The 18,033-nt window shown below is 33.0% G+C and overlaps 2 protein-coding genes and 1 long non-coding RNA gene across 4 annotated transcripts in view; 1 reads left to right on the top strand and 2 right to left on the bottom strand.

Moving 5' to 3' along the window:
* The window catches only part of Pde9 (phosphodiesterase 9), a 187,151-nt gene that overhangs the window by 47,021 nt on the left and 122,097 nt on the right, over positions 1-18,033 (top strand). The window lies entirely within an intron of this gene.
* LOC143897494 (uncharacterized) lies at positions 3,747-6,388 on the bottom strand. Its single transcript, XR_013256936.1, has 2 exons — positions 6,032-6,388; positions 3,747-4,077 (listed from the first exon to the last, which is right to left on the bottom strand). It is a non-coding gene; the product is annotated as an uncharacterized LOC143897494 (long non-coding RNA).
* On the bottom strand, positions 11,773-15,695 carry LOC143897480 (uncharacterized). Its single transcript, XM_077406177.1, has 2 exons — positions 15,449-15,695; positions 11,773-14,143 (listed from the first exon to the last, which is right to left on the bottom strand). Exon 2 carries the CDS (start codon positions 13,971-13,973, stop codon positions 12,849-12,851), a length of 1,125 nt encoding a protein of 374 aa, XP_077262303.1. The 5' UTR covers positions 13,974-14,143; positions 15,449-15,695; the 3' UTR covers positions 11,773-12,848.

The following is an 18,033-nucleotide window of genomic DNA, read 5'->3' as shown; positions in this document are numbered from 1 at the left end:
GATGCAATATATCTAGTATACTACACTATAGAGAAATATACTGTCTCGTTCATTAAATCATTGATCCGTTTTGAAGATCAAAGTACTAAATTCAACAGACATTTATTACTCCTTGTACAAGTACACATAAATTTTAAAAAGTGAAGAAGTTTTATAACGAATATTTTGGTCAGTAGTATGCTTCTCAATTTTAAAGAAACAATCGAAATAATTTGCACATGAATATGCCGTCTCACTCGAGAATCACTCGAAATTATCAAGATCTTGTTACCAATTCAATTCTGAAATCTATTATTGTACATTACGTTACTAGTTATACCACTGAGAATTGTTATATAGTATTCGGTTGTTGCGAAATTATGGTATTAATTTTCCACGGTCTTTCTACGTCTCGTGCCGATTTATCGCTGGCTTCACGCCAAGCGCGTAACGTCTTCGTCAGTAAAACAAGCCGCCGCGACTGGCGCGTTAGCGAGACGAAAGCCGCATTTAGTCGGTCGCATCTGTCAATAATTATTATCACGGGTGCGCAGTGCGTGCCGCGTTTCGCAGACGGCCGCTGCATGCACGTTATCTGAGAAAATACGAGGCGAGCGATATCAACGACCCGTAGATACGACGCGATGGTAAGAGAGAGAGAGAGAGAGACAAAAAGGAACGGGAGAGTCGTTGAGGGAAAGATAGAAGGAGAGAGAGGTGTCGGAGAGGAAGATCGGAGAGACGAGAAAGAGGAGAGTTTCACGAGACGATACGAAACGGTTTTCGGGAACTTACTCGATCCGTGGTTGCTGTGACGTGCATTTCGTTCGCGGCACAATAACAATCAATGTCACGATAATTTATTGTAAAAGAGCCCGTAACTCACTGTCGAGCTACCGGAACGTATAACAGTGAATTTTGTGAGGTAATTTTAGATAAATTAATAGCGCGGCACGAAGAAATAGATAGGTATTAGACCCTTGTTTTACGATAATATTCATGCATGCATTGATTATTTTCGGATTATGTACGGTCAGTGAATTGAGCTTTTTGGGTTGAGAGCAAATAAAATCTTACTTTTTAAGCTACTTACAGTCGAATTTTCATTTGGAATGCTTCGGTCTTTGCGAGCGATCGCGTTACCTTTCCGAAGAGTTATACAACGAGCTCTAAATTGATCCTGTCGATAAGAGAAAGAGGCTGCAGTCACGCGAGCCAGCACTCCGGAATACCTTCTCGATTGGTTCGATATATTTTAATAATGACGACTCTCTTCTGTTTAACTTTCACTTGAATCGCTTTGCATTTTGCCATTTCGAAACCGATAACACACCGTTGATTCTGTATAACAATGACGCTTATTATTCTAACTTATGAGAATAACAGATATATGTAACATCAGAACTGTTCATCTCTCTACGAATTATACGATTTGAATTGGTTTTGTAAGAATACAATAGAAAATATAAAACGGCTAGTGTTACTCCAACATTAAGTATATACCTATATACTTCATGCAATCCTTAGATATGGAAACATTATATTTTGTCACATAAAATGCCTCCAATCCAGCATAATTTAAGAGTAAGTATCCGTGTATCTTTACAGATCTACAGATTATAGTTATTTGCGGATGTAGCGGAATGTGACTCTGCAAGTTCATAAATTCGCAAATTCCGAATTGAATTGCAAGATAACGATAGCTTCTTGGCGTCTATATTCGCAGTTCATCTCACAATTCTCGTTAATTCCGACAGTTTGACGGTGATTTGTATAAGCGACAATTGCGATAACGGTAATAAAAGTATTTGCATGTGTAGCCTTGACGGAAGACGCATCTTTGCGACTATATAGACGTTGGAGACTCTCGTTTACCGAAGCGATATCATTAAACATTTTGCCGTCTCTGTGCGCATATTTGCATAAATACCAATTATGTAATTAATACTAATAGGTAATGGTAAAGACGCGCAATGAATATACATGAAACGGACGCGGCGTACATATCATATGATAGCTGTGATGGAACTTTGCGCTTTTCGAACCAGGACCAGAATTTTAAATTGGATTTTTGTCTCTGATTCGCACTTTTCTTGTTAGTTTCCTCTGTAAGGCATTCGTTGACCAATAAAAGAAAAATGATATTTTAATAATTTATGCTAGAATTGAAGAAAGAATAAAATTTGTTTCTCCACCGTTACAATGACATGATTTTTATTAAAGCTCTAAAAGAGAATACAAAAAATAAAATTGATTGTTACATTAATATAGTCATACATTTCACACAATCAGTCATGTCTATCGATGAGGAGATTGTTAGTTATAATTTTTTAAAAATAATTTTCTGATAGTTTTATCATAGTAAAATTAACCGATTAATTTTTTCAGATAAAAAATATTACAGTGCCATATTTATTAAATCTTAATTTTAAAATTATATATGTTAATCACGCGATGTATGTTCTGAAAACAAAACATACTGTAGAAAGTATTTTTTTTTTATTTTTTAAAATTTATGCTAGATATTTGTCAGTTAAATGTTAAAGAAAACAGAGATTTTATCATAATTTATTTCTTACGTAGCATTAATGCGCAATCTATCTTATAGTAAAATATTTTAAGAAATATTGGTTTTTACCTTATATGTTTTTTTACATATAATAATATTGTCCCAACCATTTCTTATGTATGTTTTAATAATTTACATTATATAGATATGTAAATTATTAATATAAATGCAATGTCGTTAAATGGAACGAACTTTAACTGTTGGGTTTTACCTTATATTAACGTTAATATACTTGTAGACATTAAACATTATATAAATTCTCTATCGTTAGAATTGTTGTTCAATTCCACCATTGCATAGATTTACTATTAAATATGTAATCGACTTTTTTATTTGCATTTTACAAAGCCAACCGTGTAGCGCAAAATGCTATGAATAAATGTTTATTGATTACTCGCACGAGTGAATCTAGTAACAAGCTAAAAATTTACTTATGTCACACACGCATATATACGGATGAATATCCACATTAAATGATATTGTTAGCTTGTTGTGATATAATTAAACGATAATATTGTCACGCGAGTCGTGAAATTTTAGCAGAAGTATTGGTACGTACCTCTCGACGTATCTACTTCATATTACAAACGAAACCGTCGCGAATCATTGGCTACGTTCAGTGAAAAAAGCAACTCGTTGGAGCTTAATGATTTTTTATTAGAATTGGTTTCTACACTTATTGTTAGATTCAGTAAAGAACTAAACCAATTATATTCAGGAATCATTTAAGCGCTCACTAAGCTTTTTCTGCTGAACGCAGCCATTGTTCGCGAGTAGAAAGAAAAAGATTATCGCCGATTTGATAGTGATAAGTCGCCTACCCTGCGAATAACACAGTTCACCATTTGTAATTCGAGTTATCGTTATTCGGTATCAAAATTTGGAGTTTTCTTATGTTTTATTTCCTATTTCTGAGACAGGCAAACGTGTACATGTGGAACCTACGAGTCAATTCATCTGTAAAAGGTCCTGCTCTGCATTCAGAATGCAAACACCAAAGCAATCTCGGCGTATCCTCGCGTGGTCCTGCTGAGGAGATCGGAGATTGAGAGGTTGAGGGACTTCCCGAATGTCTCAAGAATTTTTCTGGGGAATTTTTTGGAGGGGTTTTAAATGGGGAGGTTTGTGCTGGAGAGATCGTAGATCGAGAGGTTCCTGCCGAAGGAGGGATTCGTTCTTGGGAAGAACTTTCTGAATATTTTCTTTTTTTGGGAGGGGTTTGGGATGAAGAGAACGGAGATTTAGAGTTTTCTGCCGAAGGAGATTGTTCTTGGGAAGAACTTCCTGAATGTCTTGAGGAGATTGTAGATCGAGAAGCTTCTTCTGATTTCTTCTTCTTCGACACAGAAGGACTGTCCATACTTATTATAGTTTGAGCTCTATTTGTATAATTAAAACAACTGATTAGATCAAGCAGTCGTATATGTAGTCCAAGATTGCGTAATTTCCTTGAAATTCCTTTTTGGACAGAATATATGTTCGTCTCTGTTTTATCTTCGCATCCATGCAATACTAGTTCCGAGACGATGCTGAAAATGTTTTTTAGTATTTATGTCATTATACCTATGTATAAGTGCAGTACATCCCAGAATCAAAATTCAATATTAAAGATCTGGCTAACAATAAGTATAAAAAATTTGAACTGTAATTTGTTATTTTTACGAAATTGGATTCTGGAACGATAGGGGAGAGTTGCCGAATGCGTATTATACTCAGGCGGTCGCCTAAATCGTATCTCAATATTTTATATGTATTGTTACTTAAGGAGGTTCGATGGCTACAACAAAATGCAGAGAGTTTCATGAAATTTTAATATGTTGTTCTGGAATGCAAAATAGAATTATGTGAATTTTTTAGGAATTTTTCACCGTCCCGTTTTGAAAAAAATCTACTCCAAAAACTTAAAAAGTACAATTTTTGGATTAGATTTTTTTCAAAACGAGACGGTAAAAAATTCTCAAAAAATTCACATAATTCTATTTTGCATTCCAAAACAACATATTAAAATTTCATGAAACTGGCTGCATTTTTAACATAGGTTTTTATGGGAAATGATATATTGCATATACCTTCAGAATGAAATAAGTGCAAGAAAAAATGCAAATGATAAATGCACATGTAACTTAATACTTAATTTACAAATAAATGAGCGAAAGAAAGGGGAAGGTTACCGCACATTTCGTAGAAAAATTAATTATTAAAGCATAAATTGCTTGATTTTTCGTCTGCTAGACTGCCACGGTCGTGAACGACGTGAACAGCAGCACGCATTATACGTACGCGGCGACCAATCAGAGCAATCCCCTTCATTCCCACTACTTCAAACGCTAGTGCGCTATTTCCAGAACCCCCGCGTCCCACTACTCCCTCCGATGAAGCCATCGAACCTCCTTAATATAAACAATATTTAATAACAAAAATAGGAAATAAATGAGAAATGAGAGTAATAATAAACAAAAATTTAACAGGTTACCTTTTGTTTTGTGCGTGCTAACAACATTTTGAAAATTCAGGTACAACTTAATTTTTGATCAATTTATATAGCTGATAATAATAATGCTGATAATAATCATGCAATTTTGTTATAAATTTTTATATTTTTATAAAAAACAGCTAGTTTATTATAGAATGTTTTGCATATACTTATTTGCAATTATTATAAAGATTAAATCGATATTTTTTATAAAATATATCAAGTTTCCTAAATCGATACCATCACAATGTTTCCTATATATCGTGTCAGTACGATCTAGAAACTCGTGCTGTATACTGGCGCGCACGCATTTCTAGATTACGTGACAAATAATTTAAAATTATGACAACAGATTCTGTTGTGTTAACATAACTCTAACACAACAGGATCCAGGAAGATTCGTGTAAATATTATTGTTCAAACGGATATTCCAACAAGTCCGTTTTCAAACATGCGTTTGAAAAACTCAGGAAGAAAAGAATTTGGGAAACAGAGAATTCGAACATTTATAAATTCGAAAGAAGTTAAGTATTCTTGACGTCACGACAGTGACGTCCTTATCTTTTCATTATTGTTAATTATTACTTGATCTTTTTTTGATAAATTATTAATAAAATAAATATTAGTTAATGATTTCTTTCATTAATCTTATATTATTAATTATTTTTATTTATAAATTCGATGCTTTCAAAAAAGTATAATTTAGAAGATCTACAGGTATGATTTAGGCGACCGGTTGCCTAAATCGTACCTTTCGCAGCATGTTACAAAATGACTTATAACGAATCAATTTGTTATTGGCGAAAGGTTAAACATGTAATAATAGGTGTCTGAAACATCAGCTATATTAATTTCTAACTTTTAATCGCGTCTTGATCACTTTACCAAATGGAAAATATAATAAAAAATAACTTAAGTGGTACGCACGCGACAACTCTTTTCTATATATTTTTATTTCTATATTTTATCTGGCCAGATATTTTTGTAATAATGTATTTTTTGTTACTTACTTTTTCCTGCTCCTACTTTTCTTTCTCTTTTACTTTAGCTGGCTGAAAAACTCGTTTTTCTCTTTAATTCCAAATGTTGATACATCTGTATCATAAATATACAAATTGGTTTAAAATAAGAACGTTATATGTAATATTTTTATTCGTTTAGCACTCGTCTCTTAATCTTTTTGTGTTAAGAAATTATTTTGTTCATGTCACTGTCGATCGTGTCGCTTCTCGATCTCAACTGCCAGAAATTGCTTTGTCTGCCACAAGAAGTGTCCTTATTACAAGTAAATACATATGAAAACATTGAACTCGAATGTTTCTCGTAAGGCATTCTTTTGAGACGACCAATAAAAGAAAGAAATAATATTTTAATAATTTATATGAAAATTGATAAGAAAATTAAATTTGTTTCTTTACCGTTGCAATGACATGATTTTTTATTAAAGCTATAAAAGAGAATACAAAAAATAAAATTGATTGTTACATTAATAGTCATACATTTCACACAATCAGTTACGTCTATCGATGATGAGATTGTTGGTTATAATTTTTTTTAAATAATTTTCTGATAGCTTTATCGTAGTAATTAACTAATTAATTTTGTCAGATAAAAAATATTACAGTGTCATATTTATTAAATCTTAATTTTAAAGTTATATGTTAATCACGCGTCACGCGACGTTCTGAAAACAAAACATACTGTAGAAAATAATTTTTTTTAATTTTTTTAAATTCATGCTAGATATATGATATATTTGTATATTAGGGAAAGATAATTATAACGCAAAAAAAAAATTTCTATATTACAAACCTATGTCAGTTAAATGTTAATGAAAACGGAGAGTTTATCATAATTTATTTTTTACGTAGCATTAATGCGCAATTTGTCTTATAGTAAAATATTTTAAGAAATATCGGTTACATATAATAATATTGTCGCAAGCATTTCTTATGTATATTTTAATATAATTTACATTATATATTAAATATATGGTGAATGTGTGCATAAAAGGCCAGTACTCACTAATTTTATCGCCACTTAAATATTGTAGGGGAGGTTTTTCTGAGTAATTCTACGCAAGAAATAAGTGGGGGGACGGTATTGGTTTAGAAGAAATAGCAAATTAAAGTTTCACAATTTTATTACTTTTTTTTAGGTATTATAAAGTAACATTAGTTTTAAGAAAAGTAATTTGCTGATATGTGTGTATAGACAGTACACGTGTAGGCTACCACTCCTCCCCCGCAAGCAGGGATGAATGAGGGTGGACCTTAATTCGTGTAGAAAGTAGCATCATTTGAAGATGCTTAATATCTGTAACAGAAATAATTTGTTAAAGCAGAAAATAGTATATTGAAAAGTATACATACAAATATACTGTCTATATATCAATAAATTACTTCTTTTAGGATTAAAATTGTGAAAATTTAATTTGTTACATCTTCGCAACCAATGTCGTTCCCCACTTTTTTCTTGCGTAGAGTTACTCAAAAAGACCTTCTCTACAACATATTTAAGTGGCAATAAAATTAATGAGTACTGACCTTTTATGCATATTTACTAAATATATAAATGATTAATACACATGCAATGTGTCGTTAAACGAACGTGGAGCGAACTTTAACTGTTGGTTTTTATCTTATATTAACGTCAATACTTTTTCGTAGACATTAAACATGCGGTAAATTCTCTATCGTTAGAATTGTTGTTTAATTCCACCATTGCATAGATTTACTATTGAATATGTAATCGATTTTTTCTATTTGCATTTTACAAAGCCAATCGTATAGCGCAAAATGCCGTGAATAAATGTTTTTTGATGACTCGTACGAGTGAATTTAGTAATAAGCTAACAATTCACTAATGTAACATACGCATGCATGCGGATGCATATTATCCACATTAAATGATATTGTTAGCTTGTTGTGATATAATCAAACGATAATATTGTCGCGCGAGTCGTGAAATATTAGCGGGTCAGAAGTAATTAGTACGTATCTACTTTATATTAAAAACGAAACTCGCTCGCGACATCATTGGCTACATTCAGTAAAAAAAGCAACTCGTTGACGGCTAATGATTTTTTATTATGATTGGTTTCTACACTTATTGTCAGATCCAGTAAAGAACTAAACCAATCATATTCAGGAATCATTTTAAGCGCTCAATGAGCTTTTTCTGCTGAACGCATCAGCCATTGATCGCGAGTAGAATGAAAAAGATTATCGCCGATTTGATAGTGATAAGTTGTCTACCTTACGAATAACACAGTTCTCCATTCGAATTTTGAGTTATCGTTATTTGGTATCAAAATTTGGAGTGTTCTTACGTTTTATTTTTTTGGCAGGTGAATTTATTTATGCATTATTAACAGATGAAATGCAAGCCACAAAATAGATTTACTACTTTCTCCGCATTTAGGACACGTATGTGATTCTTCCATTTCTTCGCTTGTTATTGAGGTTCCTGCCGAAGGAGTTTGTTCTATTTCTTGGCAATAAGGTTGCAGAAGGGCTATTAAATTGGCGGTCACAGAAAGGTCTCCATCACAGATCGGAGATTGAGAGGTTCCTGCCGAAGAAGTTTGTTCTTGCGAAGGACTTCCCGATTGATGTATTTTTAACAGATGATATACAAGAGACAAATTAGATGTAAAACTTGCTCCGCATTTAGAACACGTATGTAATTCTTCCGTTTCCTCGCTTGTTCTTGAGGTTCCTGCAGAAGGAATTTGTTCTTGGGAAGAACTGTCCGATTTTCTTGGGAATAATTTTTTGGGGGATTTTTTCGGGGAGGTTGTAGATTGAGAAGCTTCTTCTGAGGAATCTTCTACATCTTTGCAGAGTTTCTTTTTCTTCGACGGAGGAGATCCGGGAGGAGATTCGTTCATATTATAGTTTGAGCTCTATTTGTAATTAAGACAACTGATTAGATCAAACAGTTGTATATGTGGTTCAAGATTGGGTAGTTTCCTTTGAAATTCTATTTTATTTTCTATTTTATTTTCTATTCTATTTTCCTTGAATTTCTATGAATATAAATGTTTGTCTCTGGCTTGTCTCTGCATCCATGCAATACTAGTTCCGAGACGATGCTGAAAATGATTTTTAGTATTTATGTCATTATATGTATATAGTGCAGTACACAACTTAGAAATAAAATTCAATATCAGAGATCTCTGGTTAACAGTAAGTCGAAAATTTAAACTGTAATTTGTTATTTTTACGAAATTGGACTCTGGAACGATAGAGGAGAGTTGCCAAATGCGTACTCAGGCGGTCGCGTAAATCGTATATTTCAATATTTTATATGTATTATTATTTAATATAATCAATATTTATAATAACAAAAAAATGAAATAAATGAGAAATGAGAAATATAAAAAAAAATTTAACGAGTTACATTTTGTTTTGTGCGTGTTAACAACATTTTGAAAATTCAGATAAAACTGATATTAACCTTTGATCATTTTATATAGCTAATAATAATGTCATCATGCAATTTTAATATAAATTTTTATATTTTTATAAAAGACGGTTTATAATAGAATATTTTACATTTTTTGCATATACATATTTGCAATTATTATAAAGATTAAACCGATCCTTTTATAAAATCTATCAAGTATCCTAAATCGTACAATCACAAGGTTTCCTATATCGTGTTAGTACGATCTAGAATTATAGAACTCGTGCTGTACACTCGCGTGCACGCATTTCTAGAATACGTGACAAATAATTTAGAATTATGTTCATACGACAGTGACGTCCTTACCTTTTCATTATTGTTAATTATTACTTGATCTTTTTTTAAATAAATTATTTAAAAAAATATATTAATTAATGATTTTTTTCAGTAACTACTTTCATTAATCTTGTATTTTTAATTATTTGAATTTATAAATTTGATACTTTCAAAACAGTATAATTTAGAAGAGCTACAGGTATGTTTTAGGCGACCGATTGTCTAAATCGTACCTTTTGCAGCATGTTACAAAATGACTTATAACAAATTAATTTGTTATTGGTGAAAGTTTAAACTTGTAATAATAGATGCTTGAAGCATCAGCTATAATTTCTAATTTTTATTCGCGTCCTAATCAGTAAATGGAAAATATAATAAAAAATAACTTAAGTGGTACGCACGCGGCAACTCTCCCCTATATATTTTTATTTCTATCTTTTCTATGGCCAGATATTTTTGTAATAATGTATTTTTCGTTACTTACTTTTTCCTGCTCCTACTAATCTTTCTCTTTTTTCTTTTTTACTTTAGGCTGAAAAACTCGTTTTTCTGTCTAATTCCAAATGTTGATATATCTGTATCATAAATATACAGACTGTTTTAAAATAAGAACGTTATATATAATATTTTCATTCTTTCAGCACTCGTCTCTTAATCTTTTGTGGAAACTATTTCGTTCGTGTCACTGTCGATCGTGTCACTTCTCGATCTCAACTGCCAGAAATTGCTTCGTCTGCCACGACCAGTCCTTGTTACAAGTAAATACATATGAAAACATTGAACTCGAATGTTTCCCGTGAGGCATTCTTTTGAGACGACCAATAAAAGAAAGAAATAATATTTTAATAATTTATATGAAAATTGATAAGAAAATTAAATTTGTTTCTTTACCGTTGCAATGACATGATTTTTATTAAAGCTATAAAAGAGAATACAAAAAATAAAATTGATTGTTACATTAATAGTCATACATTTCACACAATCAGTTACGTCTATCGATGATGAGATTGTTGGTTATAATTTTTTTAAAATAATTTTTTGATAGCTTTATTGTAGTAATTAACTAATTCATTTTGTCAGATAAAAAATATTACAGTGTCATATTTATTAAATCTTAATTTTAAAGTTATATGTTAATCACGCGTTACGCGACGTTCTGAAAACAAAACATACTGTAGAAAATAATTTTTTTTTTATTTTTTTAAATTCATGCTAGATATGATATATTTGTATATTAGGGAAAGATAATTATAACGCAAAAAAAGAATTTCTACATTACAAACCTATGTCAGTTAAATGTTAATGAAAACGGAGAGTTTATCATAATTTATTTTTTACGTAGCATTAATGCGCAATTTGTCTTATAGTAAAATATTTTAAGAAATATCGGTTACATATAATAATATTGTCGCAAGCATTTCTTATGTATATTTTAATAATTTACATTATATATTAAATATATGGTGAATGTGCATAAAAGGCCAGTACTCACTAATTTTATCGCCACTTAAATATTGTAGGGGAGGTTTTTCTGAGTAATTCTACGCAAGAAATAAGTGGGGGGACGGTATTGGTTTAGAAGAAATAGCAAATTAAAGTTTCACAATTTTATTACTTTTTTTAGTTATTATAAAGTAACATTAGTTTTAAGAAAAGTAATTTGCTGATATGTGTGTATAGACAGTACACGTGTAGGCTACCACTCCTCCCCCGCAAGCAGGGATGAATGAGGGTGGACCTTAATTCGTGTAGAAAGTAGCATCGTTTGAAAATGCTTAATATCTGTAACAGAAATAATTTGTTAAAGCAGAAAATAGTATATTGAAAAGTATACATACAATTTTATATTTTAAAAAGTATATGTATAAAGTATTATCTCTGCTTTAACAATGACAAAAGCATAAATTGTTGTTCTTCATTATTGTACGGTTCCACATGGGTTTGCAACTTTCCACACGAAGCGAGGTTTATCCCACTCTCACCCACTCCCGCCTACATGTGTGCGTATATATATATATATATATATATATATATATATATATATATATACACATACATATATATATATATATATATATATATATATATATATATATATACTGTCTATATATCAATAAATTACTTCTTTTAGGATTAAAATTGTGAAAATTTAATTTGTTACATCTTCGAAACCAATGTCGTTCCCCACTTTTTTCTTGCGTAGAATTACTCAAAAAGACCTTCTCTACAACATATTTAAGTGGCGATAAAATTAATGAGTACTGACTTTTTATGCACATTTACCAAATATATATAAATTATTAATACACATGCAATATGTCGTTAAACGAACGTGGTGTGAACTTTAACTGTTGGCTTACCTTATATTAACGTCAATACTTTTTCGTAGACATTAAATATGCGGTAAATTCTCTATCGTTGGAATTGTTGTTTAATTCCACCATAGCATAGATTGCATAGCTTTACTATTGAATATGTAATCGACTTTTTCTATTTGCTTTTTACAAAGCCAATCGTATAGCGCAAAATGCCGTGAATAAATGTTTTTTGATGACTCGTACGAGTGAATTTAGTAACAAGCTAACAATTCACTAATGTAACACACGCGCATGCATGCGGATGCATATTATCCACATTAAATGATACTGTTAGCTTGTTGTGATATAATTAAACGATAATATTGTCGCTCGAGTCGTGAAATATTAGCGGGTCAGAAGTAATTAGTATACGTGCCTACTTTATATTACAAACGAAACTCTCGCGACATCATTGGCTACATTCAGTGAAAAAAGTAACTCGTTGACGGCTAATGATTTTTTATTATGATTGGTTTCTACACTTATTGTCAGATCCAGTAAAGAACTAAACCAATCATATTCAGGAATCATTTTAAGCGCTCACTGAGTTTTTTCTGCTGAACGCAGCCATTGATTGCGAGTAGAAAGAAAAAGATTATCGCCGATTTGATAGTGATAAGTCGTCTACCTTACGAATAACACAGTTCATCATTCGAATTTTGAGTTATTGTTATTCGGTACCAAAATTTGGTTTTCTTATGTTCTGTCCTTTTGGCAGGCGAATCTATTTATGCTTAAATAACATATGATCGAGCATATGATATACAAGCACGAAAATAGATTTTCCGCAATTTTTTCCGCATTTAGAACACGTATGTGATTCTTCCGTTTCCTCGCTTGTTCTTGAGGTTCCTGCCGAAGAAGAGCGTTCTGTTTTTTGGCGATAAGTTTCCAGAAAGGTTATTAATTCGTCGATCATATCGATCGTAGAAAGGTCTTCTGCTGGACAGATCGAAGGTTGAGAGGTTTCTGCCGAAGGAGTTTGTTCTTGCGAAGGACTGTTCGATGTATGTATTTTTAACAGATGATACACAAGAAGCAACATAGATGTAAAACTTGCTCCGCATTTAAGACACGTATGTAATTCTTCCACTTCTTCGCTTGTTCTTGAGCTTCCTGCCGAAGAAGTTTGTTGGCTTTCTATATCTAGCTTATAACGTTTTAGACAGGGTATTAATAAGGTGATCACAATCGGGACCAGATCTTGAAGCTGGATTCCTGCCAAAGGATTTTGTTCTGTTTCTTGGCGATCTTTCGGAGGGGCTTGTGCTGGGGAGGTCGGAGAAGGAGTTGGTTTTTTCCGAGAACAAGAACCCATTATATAGTGCAGAATGCATACTTGTTTTATGAAAGGTTGTTTGCAATTAGGACACATTTGTATTTCTTCCGTTTCCTCGCTTGCTCCTGCCGACGGATGGGTTTGTGCTGGGTAGGTCGAAGATCGAGAGGTTCCTGGTTGGGGAGTTTGTTCTTGGAGATTTTTCGGAGGGGTTTGTGCTGTGGGGTTCGGAGATCTAGAGGTTCCTGGTTGGGGAGTTTGTTCTTGGAGATTTTTCGAAGGGATTTGTGCTGCGGAGGTCGGAGATCTAGAGGTTCCTGGTCGGGGAGTTTGTTCTTGGAGATTTTTCGGAGGAGTTTGTGCTGGGGAGGTCGGAGATCGAGAGGTTCCTGGTTGGGGAGTTTGTTCTTGGGAAGAACTTCCCGAATGTCTTGAGGATAATTTTTCTTGGGATTTTTTTGGTGAGGTTGTAGATTGAGAAGTTTCTTCTGAGGAACCTTCTTCTGAGGAACCTCCTACATCTTTGCAGAGTTTCTTCTTCTTTGACGGAGGAGATCCGTCCATGGCCATATTAATAGTTTGAGCTCTATTTGTAATTGAGACAACTGATTAGATCAAGCAGTTGTATATGTGGTTCAAGATTAAGTAGTTTCCTTGAAATTCCTTTTTGGGTAGTATTAATATAAATGTTTGTCTCTGTCTTGTCTCTGCATGCATGCAATACTAGTTCCGAGACGATGCTGAAAATGATTTTTAGTAATTATGTCATTATATGTATAGCGCAGTACAACTTAGAAATAAAATTCAATATCAGAGATCTCTGGTTACCAGTAAGTCGAAAATTTAAACTGTAATTTGTTATTTTTACGAAATTAGACTCTGGAACGATAGAGGAGAGTTGCCAAATGCGTACTCAGGCGGTCGCGTAAATCGTATATCTCAATATTTTATATGTATTATTATTTAATATAATTAATATTTATAATAACAAAAAAATGAAATAAATGAGAAATGAGAAATATAAACAAAAATTTAACGAGTTACATTTTGTTTTGTGCGTGTTAACAACATTTTGAAAATTTAGATAAAACTGATATTAACCTTTGATCATTTTATATAGCTGATAATAATGTCATCGTGCAATTTTATTATAAATTTTTATATTTTTATAAAAGACGGTTTATAATAGAATATTTTACATTTTTTGCATATACATATATTTGCAATTATTATAAAGATTAAATCGATTTTTTTATAAAATCTATCAAGTTTCTTAAATCGTACAATCACAAGGTTTTCTATATCGTGTTAGTACGATCTAGAATTATTAGAAACTCGTACCGTGTACACTCGCGCGCACGCATTTCTAGATTACGTGACAAATAATTTAGAATTATGTTAACACGACAGAATCTGTAGGATCCGGGAAGATTTGTGTAAATATTATTGTTCAAACGGATATTCCAACAAGTCCGTTTTCAAACATGCGTTTGAAAAACTCAGGAAGAAAGAATATGGGAAACAGAGAATTCAAACATTTATAAATTTAAAAGAAGTACATCAGTATTTTTGACGTCACGACAGTGACGTCCTTATCTTTTCATTATTGTTAATTATTACTTGATCTTTTTTTGATAAATTATTATTAAAATAAATATTAGTTAATGATTTCTTTTATTAATCTTATATTTTTAATTATTTTAATTTATAAATTCGATACTTTCAAAACAGTATAATTTAGAAAAACCACAGGTATGATTTAGGCGACCGGTTGTCTAAATCGTACCTTTTGCAGCATGTTACGAAATGACTTATAACAAATTAATTTGTTATTGGTAAAAGGTTAAACATCTATGTAATAATAGATGCCTGAAGCATCAGCTATATAATTTCTAATTTTTATTCGCGTCCTAATCAGCAAATGGAAAATATAATAAAAAATAACTTAAGTAGTACGCACGCGGCAACTCTCTTTTATACATTTTTATTTATATTTTTTCTACGGCCAGATCTTTTTGTAATAATGGATTTTTTGTTATACTTACTTTTCCTCTTCCTACTTATCTTTCTCTTCTTTCTTTTTTACTTTAGGTTGAAAAACTCGTTTTTTTCTCAAATTCTAAATGTTGATATATCTATATCATAAATATACAGACTGCTCTAAAATAAGAACGTTATGTATAATATTCTTATTCGGTTAGCACTTAGCACTCGTCTCTTAATCTTTTGTAGAAATTATTTCGTTCGTGTCACTATGTCGATCGTGTCACTTCTCGATCTCGTCTGCCAGAAATTGATTCGTCTGCCACAAGCAGTGTCCTTGTTACAAGTAAATACATATGAAAACATTGAATTCGAATGTTTACATGCTTATGACAACTGTTCATTTGGTTATTATCCTAACTATATTTATATTTTTAATTCGACGACTCTCTCCTCCTCTCTTTCTCTTTCGTGAATTGTAAATAACGATATTTAAATTAAAACATATTTAATTTTAACGGCAGGGATTGCAAAAATCTTAAAATAAATCTTATACATTATGCAAAATCATCTTTCTTATCTGCTCTAGCGTATATAATAAGCTTGGGTTAATCGATGTCGTCAACGACCATTAGTTGCGAGTCCGCGACACAAAGCGATCTGGCCGGATTCCAGGAGCGTTTCTGGCGGAGAAGCGCCGGTTTTATTGTCTCCCGACGGCTTTGCCCACGCTTGATTCACACGCGACGCTTAATCGACGTGCCTGGCCGCTACCGCGCTGCTCGCAATCATGCTTGGCAAAGCCTGAAAGCCTGCGATTTTTTTTTAGACTTCTTTTTATTCTTTCTTTTTTATCAAATTTTTCTTATCGAAGAAAAATAAACGAATAAATACAACAAGAGACAGTAGAAAATTTGCAGTAGAATCTATATATCAAAATTAGAGAGTGGGCATTATTTAATTTTCGCGTTAATCATCTTGACAGTGTTTCGATCTTTCTATCGCTTTGAACGAGATCAATTCAAATTTTTTTGCTCTGTTGCAATAACAATAAAATATCGACGCTGTTTTTCGACGATCTCTAGTTATATACATTGCACGCGATGTTAAGCAGATCTGCACACTTCTCGCTTGGATAAATGCGGACACGTCGTCGATAATTTCTGTCCCGGAGCGGCGACCAATTACGAATTATGCACGCGTGCGAAACTATTGCGGAAGCCCGGCTATCGTACGGCCGGATCGAGCGCGAAAGAACGGGCCGGAGGAATTCTAGAACCCGGTAACTGGCAGGTACGGGAACGAAATTGACGTCGTTTAAAGATATAATGCAAACGCGCGCGATCCCGCTACTATTATCGAATGAGCCTCGGTCATTGCGTGCGATCAGCGCAGCGGTGCGACCGCAAAATGCGCGCGCGGAGCTTTTACGCCTCGTGCTTTTAAGTGCGCGATTTTTGCAGCTCGTCAGCTACGTCCGGTAATCGTCGCCGCGAGGTTGGTCGCGTTTACGATATAAATATTATGTCGCGCTCGCCTCGAGTCGCGTGCATTTTTGTTCATTGGCGTATTTCGCAGTTAATGAAACACGTAAGCGTAATATGCAATCAGGAATTCGAGGGTTAAACCGTTAATTCATATGAGATATTTTTCAATGTACGTCACAAATGATTTCTCTGATATACTACTTTATAATTTGTTTAAAATTATATTCGCTTGAAACTGAAGTGTCAAAGAGTTTGAGAATTCTAAATTGACTAAAAGATCAGTATAATTATATAAATATTGTACTAATTTAGTAATATCTTAGTAACGAGATATTAATTTAAAAGATGGACGAGATTTGATAGCAAAATGGAATAATTACATTTTAATTATACATCGCATTTTATTTTGAAAGCAAGAAACAAGGAGACGAATCTTATCCGTCTTGAAAGAACGTCAACATTGCTCGTGGCAATGATATTGATCATGCGAAGGTCTCTTTAGGCTCAAACTATTTTTCTTCGTGTCGACAGACGGAATAATTCCGGCAACAAAATTCGCTATTTTCCATCGTGAATGCACTATAGCTCGCCCGGGTCGGGCTGTTGCACGCGATATCATCGGTTATTCTATATAACACGCGAGTGAAATGCACGCGGTGAGCACCGATCGAGTCGAACGAGAGTTGGAGCCTCGTAACCGACCGTGGTGCTCCGCAACGGGCACCCACGCATATATATACGCGGGGCACGTATGCATGCCCTACGCTGCACTTATATCCCATTCTTATCGGCCATAGCGAGGTATTTAAGGGAATGTTAAATGCGCTTTTGTGAAAAGGGTAAAAAACAACGCGCGCCCGATGCCGTCTGACCGAGAACGTCTTGACTACTGGGTCTTTCGATTCATATTTCTTGGACACGCGAGACGGACGACAAGCTCTACGCAGTGATGCTTATTAATCACACATTGATTCGTTAAGATTGCGTTAACGTATTATAAAATAAATTCTGGTTAATTTAAATTTATATAAAATATAAATTTTCAGCTCAAACTTCTTGTATCTTGTATATCTGGTCTACGCGTCCTCGTTAATTTTTGATGAATAATGGCAATTGATAAATTATGATAATTTAATAATAATAACCTGATAATTGATTGA

The sequence above is a fragment of the Temnothorax americanus genome, unplaced genomic scaffold (genome assembly GCF_048541705.1).
Source record: "Temnothorax americanus isolate GAGA-0224 unplaced genomic scaffold, ASM4854170v1 Scaffold20, whole genome shotgun sequence".
Lineage (NCBI taxonomy): Eukaryota > Metazoa > Arthropoda > Insecta > Hymenoptera > Formicidae > Temnothorax > Temnothorax americanus.
The sequence above is the reverse complement of the archived record's forward strand: the minus strand, read 5'-3'. Positions and strand labels throughout refer to the sequence as shown.